The following is a 27,820-nucleotide window of genomic DNA, read 5'->3' on the forward strand; positions in this document are numbered from 1 at the left end:
TTTTATTTGTTCAATTTAGAGAGGAGAGAGAGAGAGAGAGAGAGAGAGAGAGAGAGAGAAAGAGAGAGAGAAGGGAGGAAGGAGTAGGAAGCATCAACTCGTAATGTGCCTTGACCAGGCAAGTCCAGGATTTTGAAGCAGCAACCTCAGTGTTCCAGTTTGATGCTTTATCCACTGCGCCACTACAGGTCAGGCTATTGTCACTATTTTTAAATTAATAAACATTTAATTTTTTTTAAGTTTCCTAATACAATAAATATTGGTAGATAAAACCCTTATCAAAAAAAACTGGAGACTTCCAATAACTTTTAAGAATGTAACAAGGTTCTGAGACCAACAGGTTAAGAACTGCTGCCAAAGACATAATTTTGGACTAAGTTTAAGTTGGCCCAGAAGAACAGAATATGAAATAACACTAAAATTCACCAAAGGGTAAACACCATGTGTGGTTTTTAGATAACAGACCAAAGCAAGTTTCAAATCCAGAAGCTACTTCATTGTTTAAAAGGTGAGACTACCAATTTCACCTATTTGTGTCATTGTGTGCAAGTACAGGAAAAAGAGCAGTTATGAGACGGCCAGGAAAATTATAAATCAGTGCAAGTCTTTTCTGAGTTAGTGTTAATACACAGTAAAAAGCCTTAAAATGTTTAAGCCCCATGGCTCAGTAAATTTCCTTTTAGATATTTCTTCTTAAATTAAAAGCAAAAGCAAATTTGGAGAGATTACATGTAAGGATAATTATTAGGCATCAGATTAAACAGCCTTAGGTGCTACACCTAAATGGAGAAAAGTTCATGTACAAAATGGTCACTGAAAACTTATCTTTTTTTTTTTAAAGATTTTATTTATTGATTTTACATGGGAGGGGGGACACAAGAAGTATCAACTCATAGTTGCTTCACTTTAATTATTCATTGGTCGTGCCTGACCAGGCAGTGGCGCAGTGGATTGAGCGTCGGACTGGGATGCAGAGGACCCAGGTTTGAGACCCCGAGGTCGCCGCTTGAGCGCAGGCTCATCTGGTTTGAGCAAAAAGCCCACCAGCTTGAACCCAAGGTCGCTGGCTCCAGCAAGGGGTTCCTCGGTCTGCTGAAGGCCCGCGGTCAAGGCACATGTGAGAAAGCAATCAATGAACAACTAAGGTGTTGCAACATGCAATGAAAAACTAATGATTGATGCTTCTCATCTCTCTGTTCCTGCCTGTCCCTGTCTATTCCTCTCTCTGTCTCTGTAAAAAATAAATAAATAAAAAGTCTTTAATTATTCATTGGTCGTTTGGTGTATGTGCCTTGACTGGGCAAGCCCAGGGTTTTGAACTGGCGACCTCAGCAATCCAGATCACCACAAGATTGCCACTCTACCCACTGAACCACCATAGGCCAGGCAAAAACTTATCTTTATGAAAAACCAAAACTAATCTAAAAAAATTTTAGCTTTAGAAACAGCTATTTCTAAGAAAAATGTGAGATAATTATGACATAATGATGTAACACTGAACAGCATAAATGAGAGAGTATTCATAGAACAATTCTGAGAAACAGCATTAAAACAGAGAAAAATGAGTATATTCAACTAGAACTATGTTTTAAAAATCTTATAACTGTATTAACCAATGTAACCCCAATAAACTTAACTTTAAAAATCTTAGGGAAAAAGGTAGAGAAATAAGGAGTAATTATTCTCTATTAAATTTCATATAATTTTGAGACTACAAGTTTTTATAAAATTTTAGCAAAATAGAGGGGTGGGCAGAAGTAGGTTTACTGTTGCAATTACACAGAAGTTTATTCTTGTATTATTACTTATTAATTATAATATTATTTTCAATAGGAACAACTGTAAACCTACTTTTGCCCACTCCTATATTTTAGCACAAATAATTAACAACCCTGGATTACTTATAATGATGCTATCAATAGTTTTTCCTAATAAAAAAGATAAAATTGGCTTTCAAATGTTTTATTTTACTCACTTATAGTCTCGCTCCCAGAATTTCACAGGTCGAACATATGAAGTGATAAATATTGCACTTCCCAGGAAGGGGTTCAGTGGCGTAGAAAAGAAGGCTGACACGGCAGCCTGAATAAACAGCATGGCTGAATCTATGGGGAAACTGGTTAAGGACCTTCACATCCATCTGAGCGAGCGAGTGTGCGCAGGTGTGCACACACACAGACACACATAAATCTCACAAACGTTGCAATTATAGTAAATAGAAAAACAATGTCCATAAAAATACAGAAAAAGGTGCCACTACACAGTGTAAGGGGGTAGAAGAGACAAGCTAGAAAGAAAGCTTGCATGGTGCTCTGACGAGACCTAAAAACTTGCTAACATGGATTTGACAAAAGCCCATATATCACTTGTGCGCACAGAAGCTTGGATTTAATTTTCCGAAGATAAAACTAAAACTTACAGATACAAAAAGTTCTATATTTCAATATCGGCGTGGTCATTAACCTCTCTTTTTATTTAGAAAATCCTTCTAAGAAATGGTGAGAATAGAAGATTTTGGACATAAAATTTAATTACAATCGTATCATTATGAAAAATGTTTTGTATCTTCATTTAAAAATATTTCTAAATACATTTTGTATTTATTGAAAACTCCTTATTTATCAGAATGATCTAAGAGTTAAGTTATATAATGTCTAATCACTGGGGTGTATACCTGAAACTAATATATAATTAATATTGTATATATCAACTGTTACCAAAAAAAAAAAAAAAGATTAAAAAAATGCCTGGACTTTAACACTCATATATGATATATAAACGTAAAATTTTAAATCAGCATTACTTAATTATAAAGCCTTAATATTTTTCTCATGTTCAGATGATCTGTGGGCCACAGATGTTAATACAAGTTAAATAATCAAAGTAAGTATAGGCCTGCATTCAAAGAACTGCAAATTTTTAATAAGGTATCACATAGTAACCTATATTCTATGCCTGTGAAAGGTCATACCTACAAACCATCACTCTAATCAAGGATCGGACTGCCCTTTCTCCTAGACCTTTTACTGGAAGGATACGGGGCACTGCAAAGGGCTGAGCAAAAGCATGGAAGGCAGAGCCCCAGGTGATCTGCCACGGGGCGATGTAAGTGTACACGAACTGCAGTTTATAAAGGAGTTCCCAAAGCTGCAGGAGGAAAAGAAAAACAATCAGTGCAAAGAACATCGGATATTTGAAAACAAAACACCTCTAAAATGTTTTTTCTACCTAGTAGGGCAAGGCATTGACTATTTGCCATTTCTATAAAAGGATAAGATACATTGCCAAAACACCTTATATCGTCCGGTAAAGACAGCTAGCTGATTCATGGATTGTGTTTCATCTGTTTAAGAAATTCTATGTTATCCACTGGCTATATTACTACTAGAACAACCAAAATAAAGAAAGGTAGGAAATCTCGATGTCTGTAATGCTTAAGTAATACATATATATTTTGATTCTAAGACATTTCCCTTAAATGTTAGTACTCTGGAAACTGAGTATGTTTTAAATGCAGTGTCAAAAGTAATTTCAAAGCAGCCAGGCAGGGTACAAAGGTGAAATATAGTTGTTACTGCCTGTTCGCCTAAAACTTTAGTAGTGTACATTAGGCATCTGTATATAATCTCAATTGTTATTGTCAATGGAAACACAATATATATATATATATATATTAATTAATTTTTTTTTAAGTTGAGAGGAGGGGAGATAGTGAGGCAGACTCCTGCATGAGCCCTGACCAGGATCCACCTGGCAACACTGTCTTAGGACACTGTTCAAGTACCGAGCTAGTTTTAGCACCTGATATATGGACCAACTGAGCTATCTCAGTGCCCGGGGGCCATGCTGGAACCAACTGAGCCACTCACTGCGGGAGAGGAAGAGGGAGAGAAGGGGGGGAGGAGAGGGAGAGAAGCAGATGTTCACTTCTCCTGTGTGCTCTGACCAGGAATCAAACCTGGGACGTCCATATATGATGGCTGACACTCTATCCTTTGAGCCACCAGCCAAGGCTCACTTCTAAATCTTATTTAAATTAGGCTCCATTTTGCTGTTGAACATGTCTTCAACACTGAAACAAAATTAGTATAAATGCCCAAGAGTGCCCCTACATGCTAGGCAGTTTAAGGCCCAATTCTCAAAACAGGTCACAGAATCTAAAAAGCATGTAGTTCTGACTGATTCAGTGCCATAATTCATGAACCAAATACTCCATATGTAAATCATTTAACCAATTTGCAATGAACCTGTTTAACTTCCAATTTAAAAAGAAGTAAGAACATTCAACCAATTAGAAAACGCAGATAAACCCATAAATTATGCTGGCGATTTTTTGGTACTAATGTGATCAAGATGACAGGAAGTAAAAGTAAGATGCCATTATAACTGCTTAAAAGCAGTGATTCAGAAAACTCTAGATTCCAATGTAAAATGAACTGTACTTAAATTTTAACTGTAATATTGAAGAAAAGATAATACACAATTACATGGCTAAGTTCTTAGTAGTTAAAAATATTCTGGTATAGCCTGACCAGGCAGTGGAGCAATGGACAGAGTGTTGGACTGGGACGTGGAGGACCCAGGTTCAGAACCCTGAGGTTGCCAGCTTGAGCGTGGGATTATCTGATTTGAGCAAGGCTCACCACCTTGAACCCACGGTCGCTGGCTTCAGCAAGGGGTCACTTAGTCTGCTGTAGCTCCCCAGTCAGGGTACATATGAGAATGCAATCAATGAACAACTAAGGTGCTGCAATGAAGAATTGATGCTTCTCATCTCTTTCCCTTCCTGTCTGTCTGTCCCTATATGTCCCTCTCTGTCTCTGTCAAAAAACAGAGAAAAAAAATTTTGGTACATATTCAGAGTAATTTTTTCTTTACGGGTGATTAAATCAATAATGGATTCTACAATGATATCTTTAAAAATCTACCGAGCCCTGGCCGGTTGGCTCAGTGGTAGAGCGTCGGCCTGGCGTGCAGGAGTCCCGGGTTCGATTCCTGGCCAGGGCACACAGGAGAAGCACCTATCTGCTTCTCCACCCCTCCCCCTCTCCTTCCTCTCTGTCTCTCTCTTCCCCTACCGCAGCCAAGGCTCCATTGGAGCAAAGTTGGCCCGGGCGCTGAGGATGGCTCCATGGCCTCTGCCTCAGGTGCTAGAATGGCTCTGGTTGCAACAGAGCGACGGCCCAGATGGGCAGAGCATCGCCCCCTGGTGGGCATGCTGGGTGGATCCCGGTCGGGTGCATGCGGGAGTCTGTCTGACTGCCTCCCTGTTTCCAACTTCAGAAAAATAGACACACACACACACACACACAATCTACCTGAAAAGATCCTTTGACTATTACTTGCTTTTATGATCACTATTAAGGTCTACCAAGTAACCACATAAAATGTAAACTCCTTAAGGGCAGAGCACTCTGTCTTGTTCACTGATGCAGCCTCAGCATCTGGAACAGTCTGGAACATGGTATGCTCTCAAAAACAATTTGCTTAACAAATGAAAGCAGTAAGAAAATCTAAACTAATACAAGTATAGTGACTTTATTTCTAGGATTGTTTAGTTTATATTTTACTGCAACTTTCACTTTTTTTCCAACCAGTGCACTAAGATACAATACAATTTCCAATCTAACTATTGAAATTTGTGGGTGGGAAACCACACGCTTCTTTTAACAAACAACTCTCTGATTAACTTTCTGGTTTCCTCCTTTGGTTAACCATGCTCACTAGAAGAGAAAGCAAATAATAAAAATGCATAAAAATTAGTAACTGAACAAATATAATACTGAAATATTTTAGAAGTTATCACAGTATTTAGCATAATATTTTGAAGTTGATCCTCACTAAAACCTTGTTCAGATTAATAGTTTTTAATCTGTATTGTTCCCATCTTAGGTCAGATCTCTGTCCCATCTAAATGACTGGGACCATCTCTCAAGCTGTTCTCCATGCATGCAGGTTCTCTCTTCCCCAGTTCACCCCAACTGGGGCTGCCCCAGCTAAATTTCCTAAAATTGAGTTTTCCCTGTGTTTTGTAGCTGCTCATATGCTTCAGTTCTTTTACCTATCAAATGGGGTAGTATGTCCAAGTCCTTTGTATGTGGTCAGAGTTAACATTAAATCTAACCTCTATTTCATTTACAAATACTCTGACTGCACAACTGACTTCATTTAGAAAGGTAGTGAGGTTCAGCAGAAAGGTTCCTGGAATGGTACACAGAAGACCCAGATTTTACGCTCTCACTTGTAAAAGGACTAAAAGCACCTCTCTTATGGTTAAATACCAAATTCTAGAAGCATTCTGTAAACATCAGAGCATTCTGCAAATGTCCCTATCAAACTAATTCTGGGTTGGATTGCTCCCACATGGCCTCACTACCCTGGGTCCATCTATACCAGCTTCGATCAGCTATCAGGTTATTTCCTCTCTCCATCAATCCAGCAGCCCACAGCCCAGTTCAATTATTACCATGTCTATTTCAGAAATAATCCAAAAAACACACCCCCTTTTGGAAGATCTTATTATTTAAAAATATATCCTTATTAGTGTTTCTCTACTGTTTCCATATAAATTAACCTTATCTTCCAAGCCATTGCAAGAAAAATGTCTTAAGGATCACTGACTAGCATTATGTAGGGATTCTAACATGGTCTTAAATAACTGGTTAAATGAAGAAAAATATTACTTAAAAGACAATGCCATGCAATGCAAGGGTAATCCTACTAAACAGCGTAGTACTCAGGGAGACACATTTTATAGAGAGGATTATTCCTTTCAGTGATGCATTACCTTGTTGAAGAGTATGGACATGAAGAAGAGATCCAACAGCATGGTTTCTGAAAACGCCTCATAGTCGATTTTGAAAAAGAGCACAGTAAAGATGACTGTGACGTACTGATATGTGGGGCTGCTGAAAGAGGAGCGCAGCAACTTCAGACCGGCAATGGTGATCATTAAAGCACCCAGTCTGTAACAGAGAGAACACAGCTCATTGACCAATGGCTAGAAACCTGAGATAATCTGCTAACTGCAGAAAATTCACCATTTCATTAACTAACCTTATAGATCTGTATCTATCTATGTAGCTAGATATATAACTTAACTTCTAAAATTACTTACATAGCTAAGCAAATCACATCCTTATAATAAACTACTATAATATTCCCTTTTAATAATTTGTATGATGATTCTTATCCTTTATATAAATTACCTTAATAAGTTAACAGTATTGGAATTCTGACATTTGATTCTCCCGTTCCTCAATATTTCTATTGCTTTAACATTAACTGCATTTAGTACATAAATAACATATTAACACTTATCCAACAAAATGTACCCAGGCTAGTGGGTAGGCCTATGAAATAACTATACATATATGGTCTTATTTACACAAGAGTAACGATTTCCCAAGCTTACCATCTAATATCAAACAATAACCTTATTTAATAAATGTCCTCTCATAAAATGTCTGGAGTAGTGAAATGCCAAGAGCACAAACAAGTGTTGAGAAAAGGGAAGTCAAAGACAAATTTTCACCTGGGTTTTCAATCTCACAGTGCCAGGCACCAAAAAGACACTCAGCAATTACTTGTTACTTGATGAATTACTTTGGGACATAGTTAGGACTGTCCCCAGTAGTCCAACTTAGATTATAGGAGCATTGTCTGACCTCTGGTGATACATGGATAAAGCATTGACCTGTAATGCTGGGGCTGCTCGTTCAAAACCCCAGGCTTACCCGGTCAAGCCATATACGAGCTTTCTGCTCCTCTCCCCCCTTCTATAAATATCAATAAATTTTATTTTAAAAATCTTAAAAAAAAAATTAAGAGAATTAGAGAACCTTTATACTTACTCTGTATCCAGTTTCTTTGGACTAGCAATTGTCTCTGCACTGCTACTAAGTTCATTAAGAACAATCAATGGATAGATGATATTTTTCTCCATAAAAAGAAGCCACACATGAAGTTTCTCAAACCACATCATAGTGGCTGCATCTAACAAGGGAATATAAACCAAGAAGACCACATCATCTAATGTAAAAAACAGTCTGGCAATGTGACAAGACAGGAAAATCTTACAACTCAAATCCAGCTCTACTATAAATGTAAAAAATCCAGTACTTCAGTCAACTTCTATGACTTAAGACATAACCAACTTTGCAAATTTGTTGTGACTTAAATTTAGATAAAATTTATTTTAAATTTTAATACTTTATTTTTTTTTCTTAAGCTGGAAACGGGGAGAGACAGACAGACTCCCGCATGCGCCCAACTGGGATCCACCCCGCACGCCCACCAGGGGCGACACTCTGCCCACCAGGGGGTGATGCTCTGCCCCTCCGGGGCGTCGCTCTGTTGCGACCAGAGCCACTCTAGCGCCTGGGGCAGAGGCCAAGGAGCCATCCCCAGCGCCCGGGCCATCTTTGCTCCAATGGAGCCTCGCTGCGGGAGGGGAAGAGAGAGACAGAGAGGAAGGAGGGGGTGGAGAAGCAAATGGGCGCTTCTCCTATGTGCCCTGGCCAGGAATCGAACCCGGGTCCCCTGCACGCCAGGCCGACGCTCTACCGCTGAGCCAACCGGCCAGGGCCAATTTTAATACTTTAAACCTCAGGTTTTAAGCATAACTACTTTCTTACTTATGCCAAAAGAAGATTACTTAGATTGCTCTTTGTTTATAAAATGCTAAGACACATAGACACACATGTGCATATGTGTACACATGTTATAAGACATACATTTCAGGAGAGATGTGAAAGTATGTTTTTGATTCACTTCGTAAGTCATTTTCATTGCCAATAATAGTTTTTCAATACTTTAATACTAATTCATTAGGCAGAATGTGTAGGATAAACTGTAAGATTTAAAATAAGTTTCTCTGGCTATATGAAAACAAAGTCACCAGGCTTCAAGAAGTTCTATAATGAGTATTTTTCTTTCAGCTGCTAAAATCAGTAGAAAGGGGAAAATCAACTTTGCTAATACCTAGTACTTTCAAGAAGTCAACAATGTTATGTTGATTCAAAATTTGTAAGAATTTAGACTAAATGTTTTGTTAAGATAAAAAATAAAAAAACAATATGATTGATGATTTACTCTAATGAAAATTGCACTTTAAAACAAACCAGATATACTTGTTATCATTCACATATGAAAGCACAACTGAGAGTTTATCATAAAAAAAAATACGTCATTCTAAGTTATTTACTTGATGGTTAAGAATGGACCAGTACAGATTCTTACAGGGTTTTATATCATTTTCCCTTATTAAAAATGCACGTATTTTGCAAAAGGTCTGCACAGTGCTATTACTGCAACCTACGCATTTTTACACAGGTTGCACTGTGTTTATTTAATTCTTTTTCCAGGATCAAACTGGTGATCACGATTACAGTACCAGCATGCTCTAAGCAATTTTACTCAAGGCCTAGGAAATTTGCTTTGAAAATGCAAAGTCAAGTCTGGAATAGAACCTGACCAGTGCTGGCACAGTAGATAAGAGTGTTGACCCAGGATGCAAGGACCCCAGTTCAAAACCCTGAGGTGACCAGCTTGAGCACAGGATCACTGACATCAGTGGTAGTCAACCTGGTCCCTACCACCCACTAGTGGGCGTTCCAGCTTTCATGGTGGGCGGTATAGCGGAGCAACCAAAGTATCAACATAAATAAAAAAAATAGATTTAACTATAGTAAGTTGTTTTATAAAGATTTATTCTGCCAAACTTAGCAAAAATCTGACATAAAGTACTTGGTAAGTAATTATTATTATATGCTTTAACTTGCTGTAACTCTGCTTTATAATTTTTTTTTTTAATTTTTTTTAATTTTTATTTTATTTATTCATTTTAGAGAGGGGAGAGAGAGAGAGAGAGACAGACAGAGAGAGAGAGACAGGGGGGAGGAGCTGGAAGCATCAACTCCCATATGTGCCTTGACCAGGCAAGCCCAAGGTTTCGAACCGGCGACCTCAGCATTTCCAGGTCGACGCTTTATCCACTGCGCCACCACAGGTCAGGCCGCTTTATAAATTTTATAAAGTAAAGTGACTTCTCTACTTTATGAATCACCATTACTGTGGAATCAGTGGGCGGTTGGAAAATTTTACTACTAACAGAGACACAAAAGTGGGCGGCAGGTATAAAAAGGTTGACTACCCCTGATCGACATGATCCCAAGGTCGCTGGCTTGAACCCAAAGGTTCCTGGCTTGAAGTTCAAGGTCACTGGCTTGAGCAAGGGCATCACTGGCTCGGCCTGAGCCCCCCAGTCAAGGCACATATGAGAAGTAATCAATGAACAATAAAAGTGAAGTAACCAGGAGGTAATAATGCTTCTTACTCTCTCTCTGCTCCCCCCTAAAAGATTGATATAGAAAGTTTCTAAAGCTTTAAAGTTCTCTAGAGAAGACAATATATATTCAAACAACTGAGAAATTTCCTCTACAGTAATTTACTAACTGAAAAAATATTTGAGGACAATAACAGTGGCTTGTTTAATCACTAGTGTGCAATAAATGAAACTTTTGTTATTTTCCTAAAATTGGGAATACTACAGGTCATGGGATCAACAGGACTAAATAGTAAAAACAGGAAAGAAAAGTCAGGGTGTAAAGAGGCAAGCACGAAGCTTCAAAGTACTGGCCTTCTTTGGAGTCATTTTATACTTTATCCCAAACCTAAACAAATAACAGCAGTTACTAATGTTTTAACTTCTTTTTACCAAACCAACTCTTTTATACCCCTCTACAGTAGGACATAGGGCCTCTGGTGGAAACAGGAACAAAGACCTTTCTACTGTCCCTAAGCTTTGAGTTAAAATATTTCAAATAGGAGCGCTAAAGAGGTTTGTGTTGCCGGCATATGACAAGGAAGATGAAAGAAGTGAGTACACACTGGAAAGAGAAGTCACAGACACATACAGAAGGATACGTCAGTGAGGTCTGCAGAGGACAATTTAGAGAAGGAAGAAGAAAGTTTTATTCTGTGGAAAACTGGCATTACAGCACTGATATTTGTCCTTCAACTAAAATTAAAGCATTCTGCAAAAAATCTGACTCATTACAGCCTCAAACCTAAGAATAAGAAACACAGCCAAGGACCTAGCCAGGTAGCTTGGTTGGCTAGAGCGACATCCTGATATGCCAAGGTTGCAAGTTTGATCCCCAGTCAGGGCACATACAAGAACCAATCAATGAATGCAAGAATAAGTGGAACAACAAAATGATGTTTCTCTCTCTTTCTCTTCCTTCCACTCTCTCTCTAAAATCAATTTAAAAAGAGAGAAAAAAACATAGCCAATGTGTTACTTAATTGTCCTCTGTAACAGAAGAGAGAAAACCGACAGTATTAAGGAGGGCACTTCTGAATACTCACTCCGGACTTCATACTGGCTGTACTCCGCCGTCTTCAGCAGCGGGTGAGAGAAGCAGTGCCACGGCAGCTGCTTGCGAACTTGCGGCAGCACGTAATGCGTCACAAAACCTACAAAGCCGACCAGCGCGTACAACACATACTTGAGAGCAGGCTAAAAGAAGAATATGGTTTAGAAAATTAACAGTGATTCTGAGACCCATAGGAGAACTTTTAATCTGTTTTCAACATTCCATTTGATAATGGAGATTTTAAATTATAAGAATTAAATGTGTGTCTAGAGTTAACATTTCTACATTATGTAGCTTTGCTGATTAAGTCAGCTATGAAAGTTAGTGGTTGTTCAGCTATTATAAACATTTTAAAATGTGTTTACTACTTTCTAGGGTATCTAACACTATCATATAATGAGAGAGAGACCTGAAGTGTATTGCTTGCTACTCTGAGAATGTTCTATGAGACTTGCAGAGCAATGTACTAAATTATTGTATCTAGTAGAGATGAAGGACATGAGGTAAATTAAACTGTAAGTCTGAGCGAAGAGCAGACTAGGATAAGAGAAATTTTTTGTCTTCATATGGTACGTCATTAGAAGAGAGTTCTTATGTGTGACTAAATTCACAAAAGAGGAAATCAAGTACCATCACTTCAAATATGCAAGTTAGAAGTCTCATATTTAGAAATCCTAAAACCTCTTGGACATGAACAGGCCTCCATCTGAGCCCTGAAGACACACTAGGCCTGACTCAGCTTGCGAGTATTCAAGAATTAACAGTTCAAATTGGAAAAGAAGGAAAACAGGCAAAAATGTTAAATAAAATTAAATAATATAACCAATGCTTCTGACCAAATGGAATAACAATGATTCACTCTCCTACATGAAACAACCAAAACAGAATAAATACATGAATCAAATACACTACACATAAGGACATAAACAGTAACCACTGAGAGAAAGGAGACAGAGGAGGTGGGTGCCAGGACTGCCCCAGCTGACTGCCCTGAGGGATTTCCGGGGTGCAGTGCAGGGAGGGAACCATGCAGAGCCCGGTAACCAGCTGACAGGGTGACACATGACACAAGAGCCTGGAGAGACGAAGGCCACTTGAGTTCACCACATCCGACAGCACACAAAGAGAAAACTGAAGGTCTGCAGAGGGCTGGTCCCTTGAGTATTCAGGGACTGAGCAGAAGTGTGTGAGGAAGTCCCAGGAGCCCAGGGAAAGAATCACACAAGAAAGGATGAGAGGTGAGTACCCAGCACTCACATGGGGCCAGGAACAGGGCCTGCTCCCAGAGCCAGCCTAGAAGAGCTCAGGGTTCCCAGGGCCCTGGCCAGAGTACAAAGGCTGTAGCCCCAGTAGGGGCATATCAACCCTACACTCAATATAGCCTGGCTTCACTTAACAAATCTTAAAGACAAGGGCTAAAAGAATCAGACTGTTAACAAGTAACTTAACAGTGCCAAAAGTAAAAGTCAAGAATGTTTCTAGAAATATAAAAATATCCAATACTCAACAAGGTAAAATTTATAAAACTTGGCATCCAATCAAAATACCAAACACTCAAAGATATCATGGGCCAGATAACTATGGCCCATGAGGGGGGAAAAATCAATTAATCAAAACCAACCTGCAGTGGCAAAGTTAGAATTAGGAGAAAATGACTTAAGGAAGTAAGAATTAAATTCCCTACGCTCAAAAATTAAGTAGAGGCATGGGAGAACTAAAAAAACAACAAACACTTAAGTTTGATAAAAATGATAATTCTGAGATGAAAAACACACCAGATGGGATTAATGGCAGATTACACCACACAGAAAGATTAGTGAAGGTGATGGCATAGCAGTGGAAAATATTCAAAACTAAATTCCACACAAAACAGAATTAAAATGGAGCGAGTATCAGTGAACTATGGGACAACTTCAAGAGGTCTAGGATACCTGTCAGTGAAGTCCATGAGGTGTTGTGGGTGGGTGTGGGGGTGGGGGTGTGGGGTTAGAAAGAGAGGGACAGAATAACAGAGGCCAAAATTTTTCAAATCTGATGACCACTAGACAGAGTCAATGTAACCCCAAGCACAAAAACATGAAGAGTGCGTGACGCTACAGCACAGTCAAACTGATGCCCTGGGAAGAATGACAGCCCTCAGACAGGGTGTGCCGTGGCTGAGCAGGACTGTCCTGGGGATGGAACCCAGGAGCCGCCCCCACACCTCCACCTGAGGGACAGGATGAGGTTCTGGACGATCAGTGTGTGCCGTGGCTGAGCAGGACTGTCCTGGGGATGGAACCCAGGAGCCGCCCCCACACCTCCACCTGAGGGACAGGATGAGGTTCTGGACGATCAGGGTGTGCCGTGGCTGAGCAGGACTGTCCTGGGGATGGAACCCAGGAGCCGCCCCCACACCTCCACCTGAGGGACAGGATGAGGTTCTGGACGATCAGTGTGTGCCGTGGCTGAGCAGGACTGTCCTGGGGATGGAACCCAGGAGCCGCCCCCACACCTCCACCTGAGGGACAGGATGAGGTTCTAGACCATCAGGGTGTGCCGTGGCTGAGCAGGACTGTCCTGGGGATGGAACCCAGGAGCCGCCCCCACACCTCCACCTGAGGGACAGGATGAGGTTCTGGACGATCAGTGTGTGCCGTGGCTGAGCAGGACTGTCCTGGGGATGGAACCCAGGAGCCGCCCCCACACCTCCACCTGAGGGACAGGATGAGGTTCTGGACGATCAGTGTGTGCTGTGGCTGAGCAGGACTGTCCTGGGGATGGAACCCAGGAGCCGCCCCCACACCTCCACCTGAGGGACAGGATGAGGTTCTAGACCATCAGGGTGTGCCGTGGCTGAGCAGGACTGTCCTGGGGATGGAACCCAGGAGCCGCCCCCACACCTCCACCTGAGGGACAGGATGAGGTTCTGGACGATCAGTGTGTGCCGTGGCTGAGCAGGACTGTCCTGGGGATGGAACCCAGGAGCCGCCCCCACACCTCCACCTGAGGGACAGGATGAGGTTCTGGACGATCAGTGTGTGCCGTGGCTGAGCAGGACTGTCCTGGGGATGGAACCCAGGAGCCGCCCCCACACCTCCACCTGAGGGACAGGATGAGGTTCTAGATGAACAGTGGGAGAGAGCAAGACTGAGGGTTTCATATATTCCAGCAATATGAATAAACATTACAATCAAATAAGAAACCAGCCCAGATATATTTTCTCCCAACCGAAAGGACTAAAGGAGTCTTTACCTGCAATACTGTGAACACTGTGCTTACATGAATAGCAAAGTACAGCACTCCAATTACAAGGCACACCACCAGGTCAGACTGCAAACGTTCACTCTGTGAAACAAAACACAAGGATCAAGCAACTCATAGTATAAAGCTTTTTAAAAACATATTTCCTTCATTCTCAACTGGGAAATAGTTTAAAACAATTTTCCACTGATCCTTTTCGTGGGCACTTCAGGATATTCCTTAGCTACAAGCCTTATTTTCTTCCTTAACTGCCTCATATTTTGGTTTGAGACTATAATACCAAAGAAATTAACTTTACTCATCTAGTGCCACACACTATATAACATATCAGAACAACGTCTCTTATAATGAAGCTCTGTATTTCCCCCCAACGGCCTGTTAAGTTTCATGGGAAAAAGAAATGAAGTACTAAAGTTACTGTATCATTTTACAGGGTATATCCTTTTGGATAACTAACTTATATTTTCATTAATCTTTTAAAATGTTGAAACCATGCATATGTTCTATTTAACTTACTGGATTTTGGTTCTTTTAGTGGTTGTAGTAAAAACCAAAAGCCTCATAATATCTCTGGTTGCTGGCTCACCCTGAGGTTTACACTTTGAAGCTAGATTCAGAAGTATTCTACACTACAGTTAACATTAAATGTCCTTTGCACATGGAAATTAAAGTCAGAAAAAATTGTTTAAATTGTATCTTGATGCAATTCTGTATTTCTAAAGTTTTCTAAAGAATATGTGAACAGCTCAAGTTCACTGAAGGTAAATATTGTGCCTAATTCAAGACTGATATATATGTCAGTCTTTTCACAAATGAAAAAAATCTAAAATATTAACTTAGAAAAAGAATTTATGTTTTGTTCCATAAGGCAGATATGAACCTACAGAATTTATTTTTCAAATAATCACTAAAGAAATGAAGAAGGCAACATTGAAATTCACTAAATTAGAAAAAACTGTACTATATTAACTTCAGTATATTAAATCAGTCCAGGTTATTGTTCTCTCCTTCAACCAGGAAAATAAACACACACAGACACACTTTTCAGACTACCCTTGAGAAATAAAACACAATGAGAGACCAGCGATGACTTACAAGGACACAGTTTTTATCAATAAAATCAATAACAACAAACTCTATGTTATTGTGCATCTTACAAATTCCAGTTTAAACTGAGAAGGTTTAAGAATTCTATAAACAATCAAATGACTTCATTTCACCTGATCTAAAAATAAATGTTTAGCATACTGTTCGATGTAGAAACCAAGATCAAGAAATGAGCATTTCTTGAACATTTTTAAATAACGGCAATCAACAATGTATAACCAGCCTGACCAGGTGGTGGCGCAGGAGAAAGAGCGTCAGACTGGGATGAGAGGACCCAGGTTCGAGACCCCAAGGTCGCCAGCTTGAGTGCAGGCTCATCTGGCTTGAGCAAGGCTCACCAGCTTGAGCCCAAGGTTGCTGGCTTGAGCAAGGGGTCACTCAGTCTGCTGTAATCCCTCCTTCCTCCACCGGTCAAGGCACATATGAGAAAGCAATCAATGAGAAACTAAGATGCCACAACAAAGAATTGATGCTTCTCATCTCTCTCCCTTCTGGTCTGTCTGTCTCTATCTGTCCTTCTCTCTGTCTCTGTCACAAAAACAAAAACAATGTATAACTAATATATACATATAACTTCATGTATAGTTATACAGCTATACATTTTCCCCTCAGTATTAAAGGCCTTCAAAAGTGTTCATTATGTAACATGATGAATTGTCTAAAATTTAAGCCTTTCAAAGTGATTCTAAGAAGCTTAAACTTACAACAGAATTTCTAAGTTTTTCAGGCAGTGGATCTTTTACTTCAGAGAGAGGGTCTTCTGGATTTTTCTCTTCTGTTTTTGGAAAAATCTTAGATTGCATCAAAGAGCTTTATATTTAAAAAAAGAAAGAGAGAAAGTAATTAATATAAAAATACACATATAACCTGAAAACTAGTACTTCCAGGGGCAAATAAAGTTCATGGTAAAAAACCAAGTGATCCAAGCAAATGATATTATTCTAAAAAAGTTTAAGGCGCCATAAATAATTAGAAATGCCAACTTATTTAAATATCTTTAATTCAATAACAACTGAGTTCACTTACAAAAGTACTGAAGGATCACTGCTCTGTCGGCTGAGATGGTAGGATACTGCCACTAACAAACCACAGAAAATGGAGAAAAGGACTGGAATATGCTGGCCGTCCCAAGAATCCTGTTGGGGGAAGATGTGATAGAATACTATGCTTCTAAGTTATGATCTATGATAGAATCTTATATGTCAATATTTCAGAGAAAGTTAACTAAACTCAACAAAAACTTTTAACTACATTAATTTCACTTTATTCCAGATAAATTTAAATTTATTATTTCCCAATGAGTTCGAATCTAGCCTCTAGATTATCTTCAGATTTCAGTTGGTACTACAGCTCTGTTTATACACTGGGAATAACACATTTGCTTCTGCTGCTGCTGCTGTCAATCCCTTTCAGATTTAAAGTAATCTTAAGCTTACAGTAAACTATGTTATCCATTTTGAAGAACAAAATAACTTGGTATAGTAAACTTTGTTTTAAATTTCATTGGGTGACATCAATCAATAAGAGTGCACTGGTCTCAGGTAAACATCTCTATCACATTTGAACTGTTGACTGCATTGTGTGCCCATCACCCAAACTCAGACCATTTTCTGTCACCATGTATTTGTCCCTCTACTCCCCTCCCTCTCCCACCTCCCCTTGGTAACCATTTCACTTTTATCTACATCCATGAGTCTCAGTTTTATATAGTGTAGTCACCTTTTTTAAAGATTTTATTTATCGATTTTAGAGAGAAGGGGGAGGGGAGGGGTGGGAGAGAGAGAGAGAGAGAGCAAGGCATAGAGGAGGAGCGGGAAGCATCCACTCATAGTTGCTTTTCGTATGTGCTTTGACTGGAGAAGCCTAGGATTTCGAACCAGTGATCACAGCATTCCAGTCCTTTTAACCCTATTATTCTCTGTCTTGTAATAATCATAAAAATAATAATAACAGGGTTCGAGGGCTGTTTAAGATACATTTATAATTTTTGTATTTATAATTTGGTGAAGATATTTTTAAAAGGGAGTTCAAAAGGCTCATCCAGATCCCTATAAGCCAATAATAACATTATATTTCAGTGCATTAATTTTTACTAGAATGTATCTTAAATTGGAGTCTTTGAACTTGTTCTCGTAAGTTTTACAAAGTCTTGAATATGAACACTGGTTACATATATTCTTAACTAGAAATCTTAAAATTAATTTCATACTCTGTTATTACCATGCCCACCACTAGCCCAGACTAGCCTAGGTTTTAATAATCTGTTTCTAATATTAATCTCTGATTATTGCATGGTAAATAATTTTTTCTTAATAATGGTTAACCATGAAGTTGCTTCTAAATTCAAAGTAAATGAGCATGAGAATAACGTTCAACATATGAAGATCATGAAAATTCATGTTAATGGGGCACAATGAAAAAAAAAATCATTACTAATCAATTTAAAACAGTCTTTAGAAAAACAGCCTTAGAGACAAAACACTACAACACCTTGCTTACCTTCAGAGCACCATAACACAGCCCATACAGGAGGGCTACCGCCACAATGCTACAGACAAAACTGTAGAGTGCGGCGAGCAGGCTTGTAGTGGCTGGACAGGAAAGGAAAAAGATAACGTTTTATAAACACGGATGGGGGAAAACATCTTAAAAGGACACTAAAAAGTATTTAAAATGGTATATTGGCTATAATTAAATCTTTTCATTTGATTTTTTAAAATGTAGTTTCTGCTTCCTGTGCTTTCAAAGAATTTTGAAATAACAAAGATTTACTATCCACAATTTTAGATACAACATAAAATATACTGCTCACAAAAATTAGGAGCTATTTCAAAATGAATATGAAGCAATAAAATATCCTCTAATTTTTGTGAGCAGTGAACATTATTTACACATGGCAAAATAACTCATGCCTATATAAGCGTCAACAATTTATCTTCCTATATTTACGAAAGTATGGGGAAACAAAGCTTGCTGAAGGCCTGAAAAGGAACTGGAGACATATAGCACTCAATGAAAGACATTAGTTTATGTAAACAGAACTTGTGCTACCCACAGAAGTACCCTGTATATTTCCATGTGTTTGTTAATTCTCACAAGAAAGAACAGATCTAATTATCAACAATAACAACAACAAAAAACAGATCCAATGGGATGACTAGTATTAAGGAATGGGGGATGGCTAAGATAGTTAGCCTTTTTTTTTATAATTTTTTTTATTTATTTATGCATTTTAGAGAGGAGAGAGAGAGAGAGAGAGAGAGAGAGAGAGAGAGAGAGGGAAAGAGAGAGAAAGAGAAACAGGGGAGGAGCAGGAAGTTTTAACTCCCATATGTGCCTTGACCAGACAAGTACAGGGTTTTGAACCAGCGACCTCAGTGTTCCAGGTTGATGCCTTTATCCACTGTGCCACCAAGGTCAGACAGTTAGCCTTTATTTTTTAAATATGGGTAACAGATTTTCTTAATGGTAATTTTAGATGGTTACCACAAAAGATAACTACAGGAAAAAATTTTCCTTAGGAGATATTAAAAAATAGCACCTTGCATAAGTCTGTAAATAAAAATGACAAAGCCCACTGTTATAAATAACCTAAATAAAACCCTCTTCATAGTACTATATTTAATTACTATAGCACCTGTAATGGTCATTATCTACGAAACTGTCTTCTACCCATAAAGCTATTCTGAAGACCACCCCAGTCTTAATTCACACCCCTTCCAAAAAGTTTTCAAACCATTTAAGAGGTCTAGCTACATAGCAACATAAAAAAGACCTAGTTTCTATTTAAAATTTAAGTCACAGTGTCAGCAGAGAGAATTTCAATGCATATATCTGGAAAACAAATGAGAACTACAAATGTGACCTAGGAGTAGAAAGGGACCGTAAAGTTACAGTAATTTCTTCCCTTTTGTATCATTTCTCTAGTTGTACACATATCTTTCAGTAAAATTTTAAATGGTTAAACCAAGTAAGGGTATATTTTATCCACGGTGGTTGCCCATAGAGTTATTTTCAAGGTATACAAATCATCTCTATTCCAGTATAATACTGGTCTTAGTTATTTTGAAAATGAAATATACATATAATAGGGAATACACCTGTAAGTTTTTTAATTCATATGCACACAGTCTACTTTAAAAACAGAGGTATTTCTAACAAGCTTATTTAGTAAAATGCTTTTAATAAAAGCATTCTGATTTTGGTGTCCCTGTTTTGAAGCTAAAGCACTAAAACCAAATACACAGACAAACCAAATGCATATGCAAATTCAAAATCTAAATATAACATCATGTATGAGGGCTCATTTTGGGATAGATAATCATTTATAACTACTTCATAAGTCTATGCAGGTTCCATGTAAACTCAATATATCTATGTTTTAGACAACAGTATCTTATCACCTCTTACAAATCAACTCCAATATTCTTGTATCTCTCACTGATGTAGCAGACTTGGTTGCTTTTCCCTATCTATAAATATCAAATAAGTGTATTGTTCTTTCTAATTTCAATTCTAAAACAAAAATTTAAAAAGCACTTTAATTTTCAGTTTACTACTTAATGGTCTGTAAAAGTAATACTGCAAACTGTCAAACTTTAACTTCTATGAGGAAGTACTCACCATTACCGCCAAAGATATGAATATCCAATTGTTCACAAAGGTACATTACAAATGTATTCACCTGAGGCAGGAGACCAACAAAAAACACTACTGGGAAACAGAGTGTAAACACTGTAGAAAGAGAGAAAAGTATATTAAAACTAGTATACCTCATCCGTCATTTTGTTCATTTAAGATCATAAAATAATAAAAAGTAATCCAAAATTAACATAAATTACAAAGCAATTATATTATTTCTCTATATATAACTGATTAGGTATTAAATAACCTTTTCAACTATTACAGCTTTAAAAATGGTTTCAACCAATTTCACATAATAGGCACCTGAGCTCTAGAATCCAAAGGAAACCTTTCATCATCATCCCCAAGAACAGAAGAATCACTGTATTTGTGCATCAAAGCTTTTCTTGACTCCTAATAGTCTTATAGTTCTGTTCCTTACTGAGAGGATTACAATAAACAACAAAAGAAGCCTATTAAAACTATTTTTATTTATATAATTGATCTATTTATCAGTAAACTGTTCATATACAAATAAATTAATGTTAAGATCTGAGATACTTTAAAGATGACTCACCTATAACTAAATCCCTGGCTGATATAAGTACCAGTGGATTGGTGAAAGTTATTCCATATAATTTGAACTTGGCTGTAGTAAGGTTTCTGCTTCCGTAATCCAAGAGCCAAATAAGACCACAACATAGACAGAAATAAACTGGTCTGCTGTAGGCAATGATACGATTATGACCCTGAGAAATGATATTTAAAAAGAAGGCAGTTTAGTTGATTTTAAGAGTCAAAACTAGCTACTGAGATCTTTGATGGCTTACATTCTAATGATTCAAAATGCTTTCATAGGAAAGACTGGTTTCTGACTGCTACAAAAGAGAACAAATATGGAAAGGAGAAAAAACTGAATAAATCATGTGATAGTAGTGAATTGAATTAGAGGTATCAGTACGAGCTCACTATTTTTAATATGTATATCGATAGATATAAGTAGATGTGTGTGTAATGTGTGTGAGTGCATGTGAGTATAAAGGTGATCTTGAAACAACTCATGAAGAGTTGGGGGCACAGATACCCCCCCACCCAGTTGAAAATCTGCTATAACTTTTGACTCCCCCAAAACTTAACTACTAATAGCCTACTGTTAACCGAAGCCTTACCAATAACATAAACACTGATTCACACATATTCTGTATGTTATATGTGCTATATGCTGTATTGTTACAGTAAAGTAAGCTAGAAAAGAAAATGTTATTAAGGTAATCAATAGAAAAAGAAAATATATTGACAGTATTTAATGGAAAAAATCTGTAGCTGGGTGAAAAAGGTGACGAGATCAAGCAAAGAAAAAGACATTTAAAGACAGACAAAGTGTGGGGATTGCAGGAGGGAAAGGAGGGTGAGGGGAGGAACAGGGGGTAGAGGGTCAGCAGATGGTGACCGAGGGAGACTTGACTTGGGGTGGTGAATACACAATACAATATACGGAACATGTATTGGAGAAGTGTGTACTTGAATCCTGTATAATTTTATTAACCAATGTCAGCCCAATTAATTCAATAAAAAAAAGTTTTTAAAAGAAAATAAAAATTGGCCCTGGCCAGTTGGCTCAGCAGTAGAGCATCGGCCTGGTGTGTGTAAGTCCCAGGTTCAATTCTCAGTCAGGGCACACAGAAGCAACCATCTGCTTCTCCACCCCTCTCCCTTCTCTCTCTCTCTCTCTTCCCCACCCACAGCCATGGCTTGGTTCGACCAAGTTGGCCCTGGGCACTGAGGATGGCTCCATGGCCTCGTCTCAGATGCTAAAATAGCTCAGTTGCAGAGCAATGAAGCAGCAGCCCCAGAAGGGTAGAGAACTGCCTGGTAGGGGGCTTGCTGGATGAATCCCCGTCAGGGCACATGCGGAAGTCTGTCTCACTGCCTCCCCGCCTCTCACTTAATAAAAAAATAAAAGTTAAAAAAAGTTGTGCATAAGTGGACCCATGCACAAATTCAAGCCCGAGTTGTTCAAGGGTCAACTGCGTGTGTGTGTGTGTGTGTGTGTACATATGTATATAAATACATATATTTCCTAGCTTTACCCAACAAGAGGACCTAGAAGCAATGACATTCTAGTAACATAGATTACTACCCTTCATATCTTAGTTTATAAATACCATTACTCACTTAAAAAAAAAAAAAGAAAACAGGGTTCCACATAGAAAAGGCTGGTTTCAGGGTAGAATAAGTAAAGTATAAGATGAGCTTAGAAAACACTGCTATACAAAAAAAAAAAAAAAAGTACTTAAAGTATGGTAAGAATGAAGGCAGACTGATGGACTCCCAATGTCCAAATCAGAAACAGCTTTGAGCATCAAAAGAAATAATGAGAGCAACATTATATGTCGTCAATTGGATAAAATAAAAATCCATGAATCTACATCAATACAAAACGGAAAAAAAAGACAAAAGGAAAATTTATTACATAAAATAAAAAGTCAAATAAATGTAGAGGGAATAATGGAATTATAGACTCGCTATTGGGCAACAATCAAATGATGGTTCAAGCAAGAAATTTCAATAGATATTAAAAGCAGGTGAAACAACTTTAATAATATAAACAAATAATAATAAAAACAAATGGGTGGAAATCTGAGGGGCAAGTGGACAAAGGTATAATCTCTAAGTATCTCCCCCCATGAGATATGTATTAACCACAAGAGAAAAATAGTGTAATATTACAGAAGAGGACTGGTTCTCAAAGAAATGAGAGGGAACTTTGACCCCCACGAGACATTAGCAATGTCTGGAGACATGCTGGTTGTCACAGTTGGGGTGAGGGTACTACTGACATCTAGTGAATAGAGGTAAGAGATAAAGCTAACTATTGTATAATGCACAAGACAGCACCCTCGCCCAAAACAAAGTATCCAGCCCACAATGATATTGCATTGGTTAAAAACTGTGCAAAGGCCCTGGCCAGCTGGCTCAGTGGTAGAGCTTCAACCCAGTGTGCAGAAGTCCCAGGTTTGATTCCCAGTCAGGGCACACAGGAGAAGCAACCATTTGCTTCTCCTCATCATCCTCCCCCCCTCTTCTCCTCTTGCAACCATGGCTCAATTGATTCCAACACAATGGCCCTGGGTGTTGAGGATGGCTCTATGGAGCCTCTGCCTCAGGCACTAAAAATAGGTAGGTTGAGAGAATGGGCCCAAATGGGCCGAGCATCTGCCCAAGACAGGGGTCACTCACTAGGTGGATCAAGGTTGGGGTGCATATGGGAGTCTATCTCTCTATCTCCCCTCCTCTCACTTAAATTAAAAAAAAGAAAACTATGTAAACACTAACTACCCTTTATCAAAATCTGAAGGCTAATATCACCAACAAAAGCATAAATCAACATCATGTGCTTCCTGAAGTGATGCACTGGGAACATATCACATTCTCAGTGCTCCTACCAAAAAAGCATGGCCAGTACCCAATCAAGAAGAAACATCAGACCAACTGAGGGGTGGTCTATAAAATAACTACCAAATCTACCAAAAATTCCAACAGCATGAAAGATAAAGGAACTACTTCAGATTAAAGCAGGTTAAAAAAATCAAATGCATAATCAGGGATTTTTTTATTGCCAATTGAGAAAATAGAAAAATCTAAGTAAGAACTATAGCTTAGAAAATAGTATTGTATCAGTGTTAATGTCTTGATTCTGATAATTATATTGAATTGATGTAAAGAAATGCCTTTGTTTCTAGGAGACACAGACTAAGTAAGGTACATAGAGGTATAGGGACATCATATCTACAATTCATTCTCAAACAGTTTGGGGGGGAGGGGGGGGAGAGAGAGAGAGAGAGAGAGAGTGTGTGTGAGTGTGTGTGTGTGTGTGTGTGTGTGTGTTGGGAGAGTGAGAGAGAGGAACAGCGTGGGGAGGGTGGGGGGGAGGAAAACTAGAAAGGGAATAAGCAAATATGATGAAATGTTTACACAGGGATCTGGGTGAACAACATCAGGAATTCTTTGTACAATCCTTGCAAATTTTCCCTAAGTCGGAAATTATTTCAAAATAAAAAATTAGGGCTAGTACTTGCATGTATCATTACACTTCAAAAGCATTCTTACAAAATAATAAACAAACAGTTGAAAGAAAATCATGTGCGCCTCCTTGCTTAGTTTGGTTCATCAACTATCATTAAGTGCCCCAGTGTATGGGTAAAAATAACTATATTCAAGAAAGAAAGGCCTCACTATAAACTGTTGTTGGAGTCTGATCTTGAATTACTTTAAAGAGAATGACTTTCAGTCCTTCCATTAAAATATTCTATGGTAAGGTCTAAAACTGAATCATGCTTTACAATAAATAGTGTTAGGCAGCTAATAATTTTGTCTAAAGTCACAAAATGAATAACAAGATTTTTAACCTCTTTAGTTAGTGTCCATGGGTTTAAACACCAGATAAATGTAGTACTTCTTTGTTGTTGCTTCTAATGATTACTTAAGCAAAATAATGTAAAGCTTTTCCTACTTCAAACTTCCTTTAATACTTATTCAAGACTTATTGTTCAAAATTTATTAGATGCAAGTTATCAAATAATCATGAGTTTATATAAAACATGTCTACCTATTGATAACCTCCTCCTAAAATTGGCTGTCAAAAAGTGAATTATTATGTTCATTTTCAACCAATATTTAGAGTCCACAATTACAATGCCATTTCATTTCATGTTAATAAATCACCTATAGCCTGACCAGGAGGTGGCGCAGTGGATAGAGCGTTGTACTGGGATGTTGAAGGACCCAGGTTCGAGACCCCGAGGTCACCAGCTTGAGCATGGGCTCATCTGGCTTGAGCAAAAACTCACCAGCTTGGACCCAGTGTCGCTGGCTCCAGCAAGGGGTTACTCAGTCTGCTGAAGGCCCGCAGTCAAGGCACATATGAGAAAGCAATCAATGAACAACTAAGAAGTCGCAACACGCAACGAAAAACTAATGATTGATGCTTCTCATCTGTCTCCATTCCTGTCTGTCTGTCCCTGTCTATCCCTCTGACTCTCTCTCTGTCTCTGTAAAAAATAAAAAAAAATAAAAATAAATAAAAAATAAATCATTTAAAAAAAAAAAAATCACCTATATTTCTAGTAGTGTCAAAACTTAGATGAGAATACAATAACATAAATCTTAATTCAATATGATATATGATCTAAAAAAGATTTGATGAATGTTAAAGAACCATGAGTTGCAGGCATATTAGTGACTTACATGTCTGGGGGAAGAAGAATCTGGTTGAACACTCTAAAAATGAAACAGAAAAACAGATTATACTACTGAAGTCCTGGTAGTTTTAAAAGCAACTTTTAAATGCCTCAAATAATTTGAAGTAAATTTTCCACAGCTAGGAAATGACCTATATTAATTCTGTTGAATCATCAACAGAAGACAAAACATCTCCAGGCAACGGTGTCATTGTGGTATTATAAAACATTTCAATCTTTCCTAACTTTTAAACTTATTATGGCTAATTAATCATTTGCACCTAGTTTAACGTTTCGGAAATGGTATATGGTAGATAGATCCATCTTATCGCTTGGCTCATTACGACTGAGTATGTGACAACAGAATTTTTTCTTTCTTAAAATATCTGATTTTTCAATTACAGTTTACATTCTATATTAGTTTGTACGAGTTTCAGATGCACAGCATAGTGGTTAATCTTAATGTATAAGAATGCTTTCTTATGTAGCATCATTCCATTCGGGAAATGCACAAAATATGGGTTTGCTTATTAAAAGAGTTCTTGCTCTGCCCACAAATTCCAAGTTTAATAAACAATTCAGTGGTATTTGTATTAAATATATTATTGCATTTTCATATCAAGATCATCAAATAAGTTAGGCAATATCCTTGTAAAAGATTTTATCAGCTTTCCATAAAAATGTCCAAACGTATTATTACTTCCCAAATAATGACATTTCTCCCAAGTCCTAGTCCATTTCCAATAGCATACCCAACAATTTCACTAGGATGATCAATCACCATCCTAGAATTCCAGATTGGATCAAGCTCAATGAGTTTGGCATGTGGCCCTTTGCTGGATGTAAGACGAAGTTATCTTTAAATTCTTTCAATCCCAACAGCTAGCCTCTAAAAGCTTCTCTTCGGCTCTTTCTTATTTCTGTTGATGACATTACTATTCTTTTCATTAACTAATTTTAAGACATCTCAGTAATATTATACCTTTTCCATATCTAACCACAGTAACCTAAAAGCAGTATACATAACTAATGGCAAGGAAACACTGGAAACAGGGAATAAATTTAAATGGTTTAAGCCAGGGGTAGTCAACCTTTTTATACCTACAGCCCACTTTTGTATCTCTGTTAGTAGTGAAATTTTCTAACCGCCCACCGGTTCCACAGTAATTGTGATTTATAAAGTAGAGAAGTAACTTTACTTTATAAAATTTATAAAGTAGAGTTACAGCAAGTTAAAGCATATAATAATAATTACTTACCAAGTACTTTATGTCAGATTTTCGTTAAGTTTGGCAGAATAAATCTTTATAAAACAACTTGCTATAGTTAAATCTATCTTTTTATTTATACTTTGGTTGCTCCACTACCGCCCACCATGAAAGCTGAAACACCCACTAGTGGGCAGTAGGGACCAGGTTGACTACCACTGGTTTAAGCCAATGAAGAAATAAATTAAGGTTGTTGAAATGGGGAGCAGGAACAAAGGCCAGAAATTTTAACATAGTATCACCACATTGAATCAAAGACACTTGGAAGGAGTAGAAGCTCTAAGATTTTGAGTTGGTATGCTATTGTCAAAAGCAATGCAATTGGGAAAGGAAAATATCAGAAGATGATGGTGTGGTATTTTTTAAATGTGCCAAATGCCTGTTAGATACAGGACTAAACCTTGGACGAAAAGTGAAGACTTTGAGATATAAATCTGGACATAAATCATATATACAGGGACAACAAATAAAAGCAATAAAACAATAAAATAGTATGACTTCACTGGCAAGGAACTGCAAGCTGAGAAGAGAACCCTAGAGAATTCTCATAAATGAAGAGGTGGTCAAAAGAACAAGGAGGGATCAACAAAGGAAAATACAGCTATCTGAAAAGTTGGCTAATCATCAGGGTAGTATAAAGTCTCAGACAACAATGAGGAGAGTATAAAAACACAAGATAGTACTCATAGGTGTTGAGTGAATACTCACAGAGAACGAAGCCTAAGAGAAGGGCATAGATTTGGCAATTTGAGATTATTAGCAATCACAAAAAGTGTAATTTCAATACTGCAATGAGGAAAAAGTATGAATGGGTCCTCAAGAAACAGAACAGTTGACATAGGTGGCTTATCCCAGATGCCTATCTATAAACATCTGAACAGCTGATGGTATGAAGAGAACTAAGTAAATAGTTTTCAGGGAGGAGATGGTGGGGGGATGGGGTGGGGGGATGGTTTAAATG

General features: G+C 38.0%; 1 protein-coding gene across 6 annotated transcripts in view; it reads right to left on the reverse strand.

The window, feature by feature from the left end:
- The window catches only part of PCNX1 (pecanex 1), a 167,372-nt gene that overhangs the window by 35,537 nt on the left and 104,015 nt on the right, over positions 1 to 27,820 (reverse strand). For all 6 annotated transcript variants that reach the window (XM_066342394.1, XM_066342393.1, XM_066342389.1 and 3 more), the window contains 12 exons: positions 25,599 to 25,631; positions 20,929 to 21,100; positions 20,352 to 20,462; positions 18,228 to 18,319; positions 16,755 to 16,864; positions 16,433 to 16,538; positions 14,613 to 14,705; positions 11,371 to 11,521; positions 7,854 to 7,995; positions 6,788 to 6,965; positions 3,039 to 3,147; positions 1,976 to 2,105 (listed from right to left, as the gene is read on the reverse strand). In XM_066342394.1, the coding sequence (XP_066198491.1) occupies positions 1,976 to 2,105; positions 3,039 to 3,147; positions 6,788 to 6,965; positions 7,854 to 7,995; positions 11,371 to 11,521; positions 14,613 to 14,705; positions 16,433 to 16,538; positions 16,755 to 16,864; positions 18,228 to 18,319; positions 20,352 to 20,462; positions 20,929 to 21,100; positions 25,599 to 25,631 (1,427 nt within the window). The remainder of the gene's footprint in view (positions 1 to 1,975; positions 2,106 to 3,038; positions 3,148 to 6,787; positions 6,966 to 7,853; positions 7,996 to 11,370; positions 11,522 to 14,612; positions 14,706 to 16,432; positions 16,539 to 16,754; positions 16,865 to 18,227; positions 18,320 to 20,351; positions 20,463 to 20,928; positions 21,101 to 25,598; positions 25,632 to 27,820) is intronic.

Source organism: Saccopteryx leptura, chromosome 6, assembly GCF_036850995.1.
Source record: "Saccopteryx leptura isolate mSacLep1 chromosome 6, mSacLep1_pri_phased_curated, whole genome shotgun sequence".
Taxonomy (NCBI): domain Eukaryota; kingdom Metazoa; phylum Chordata; class Mammalia; order Chiroptera; family Emballonuridae; genus Saccopteryx; species Saccopteryx leptura.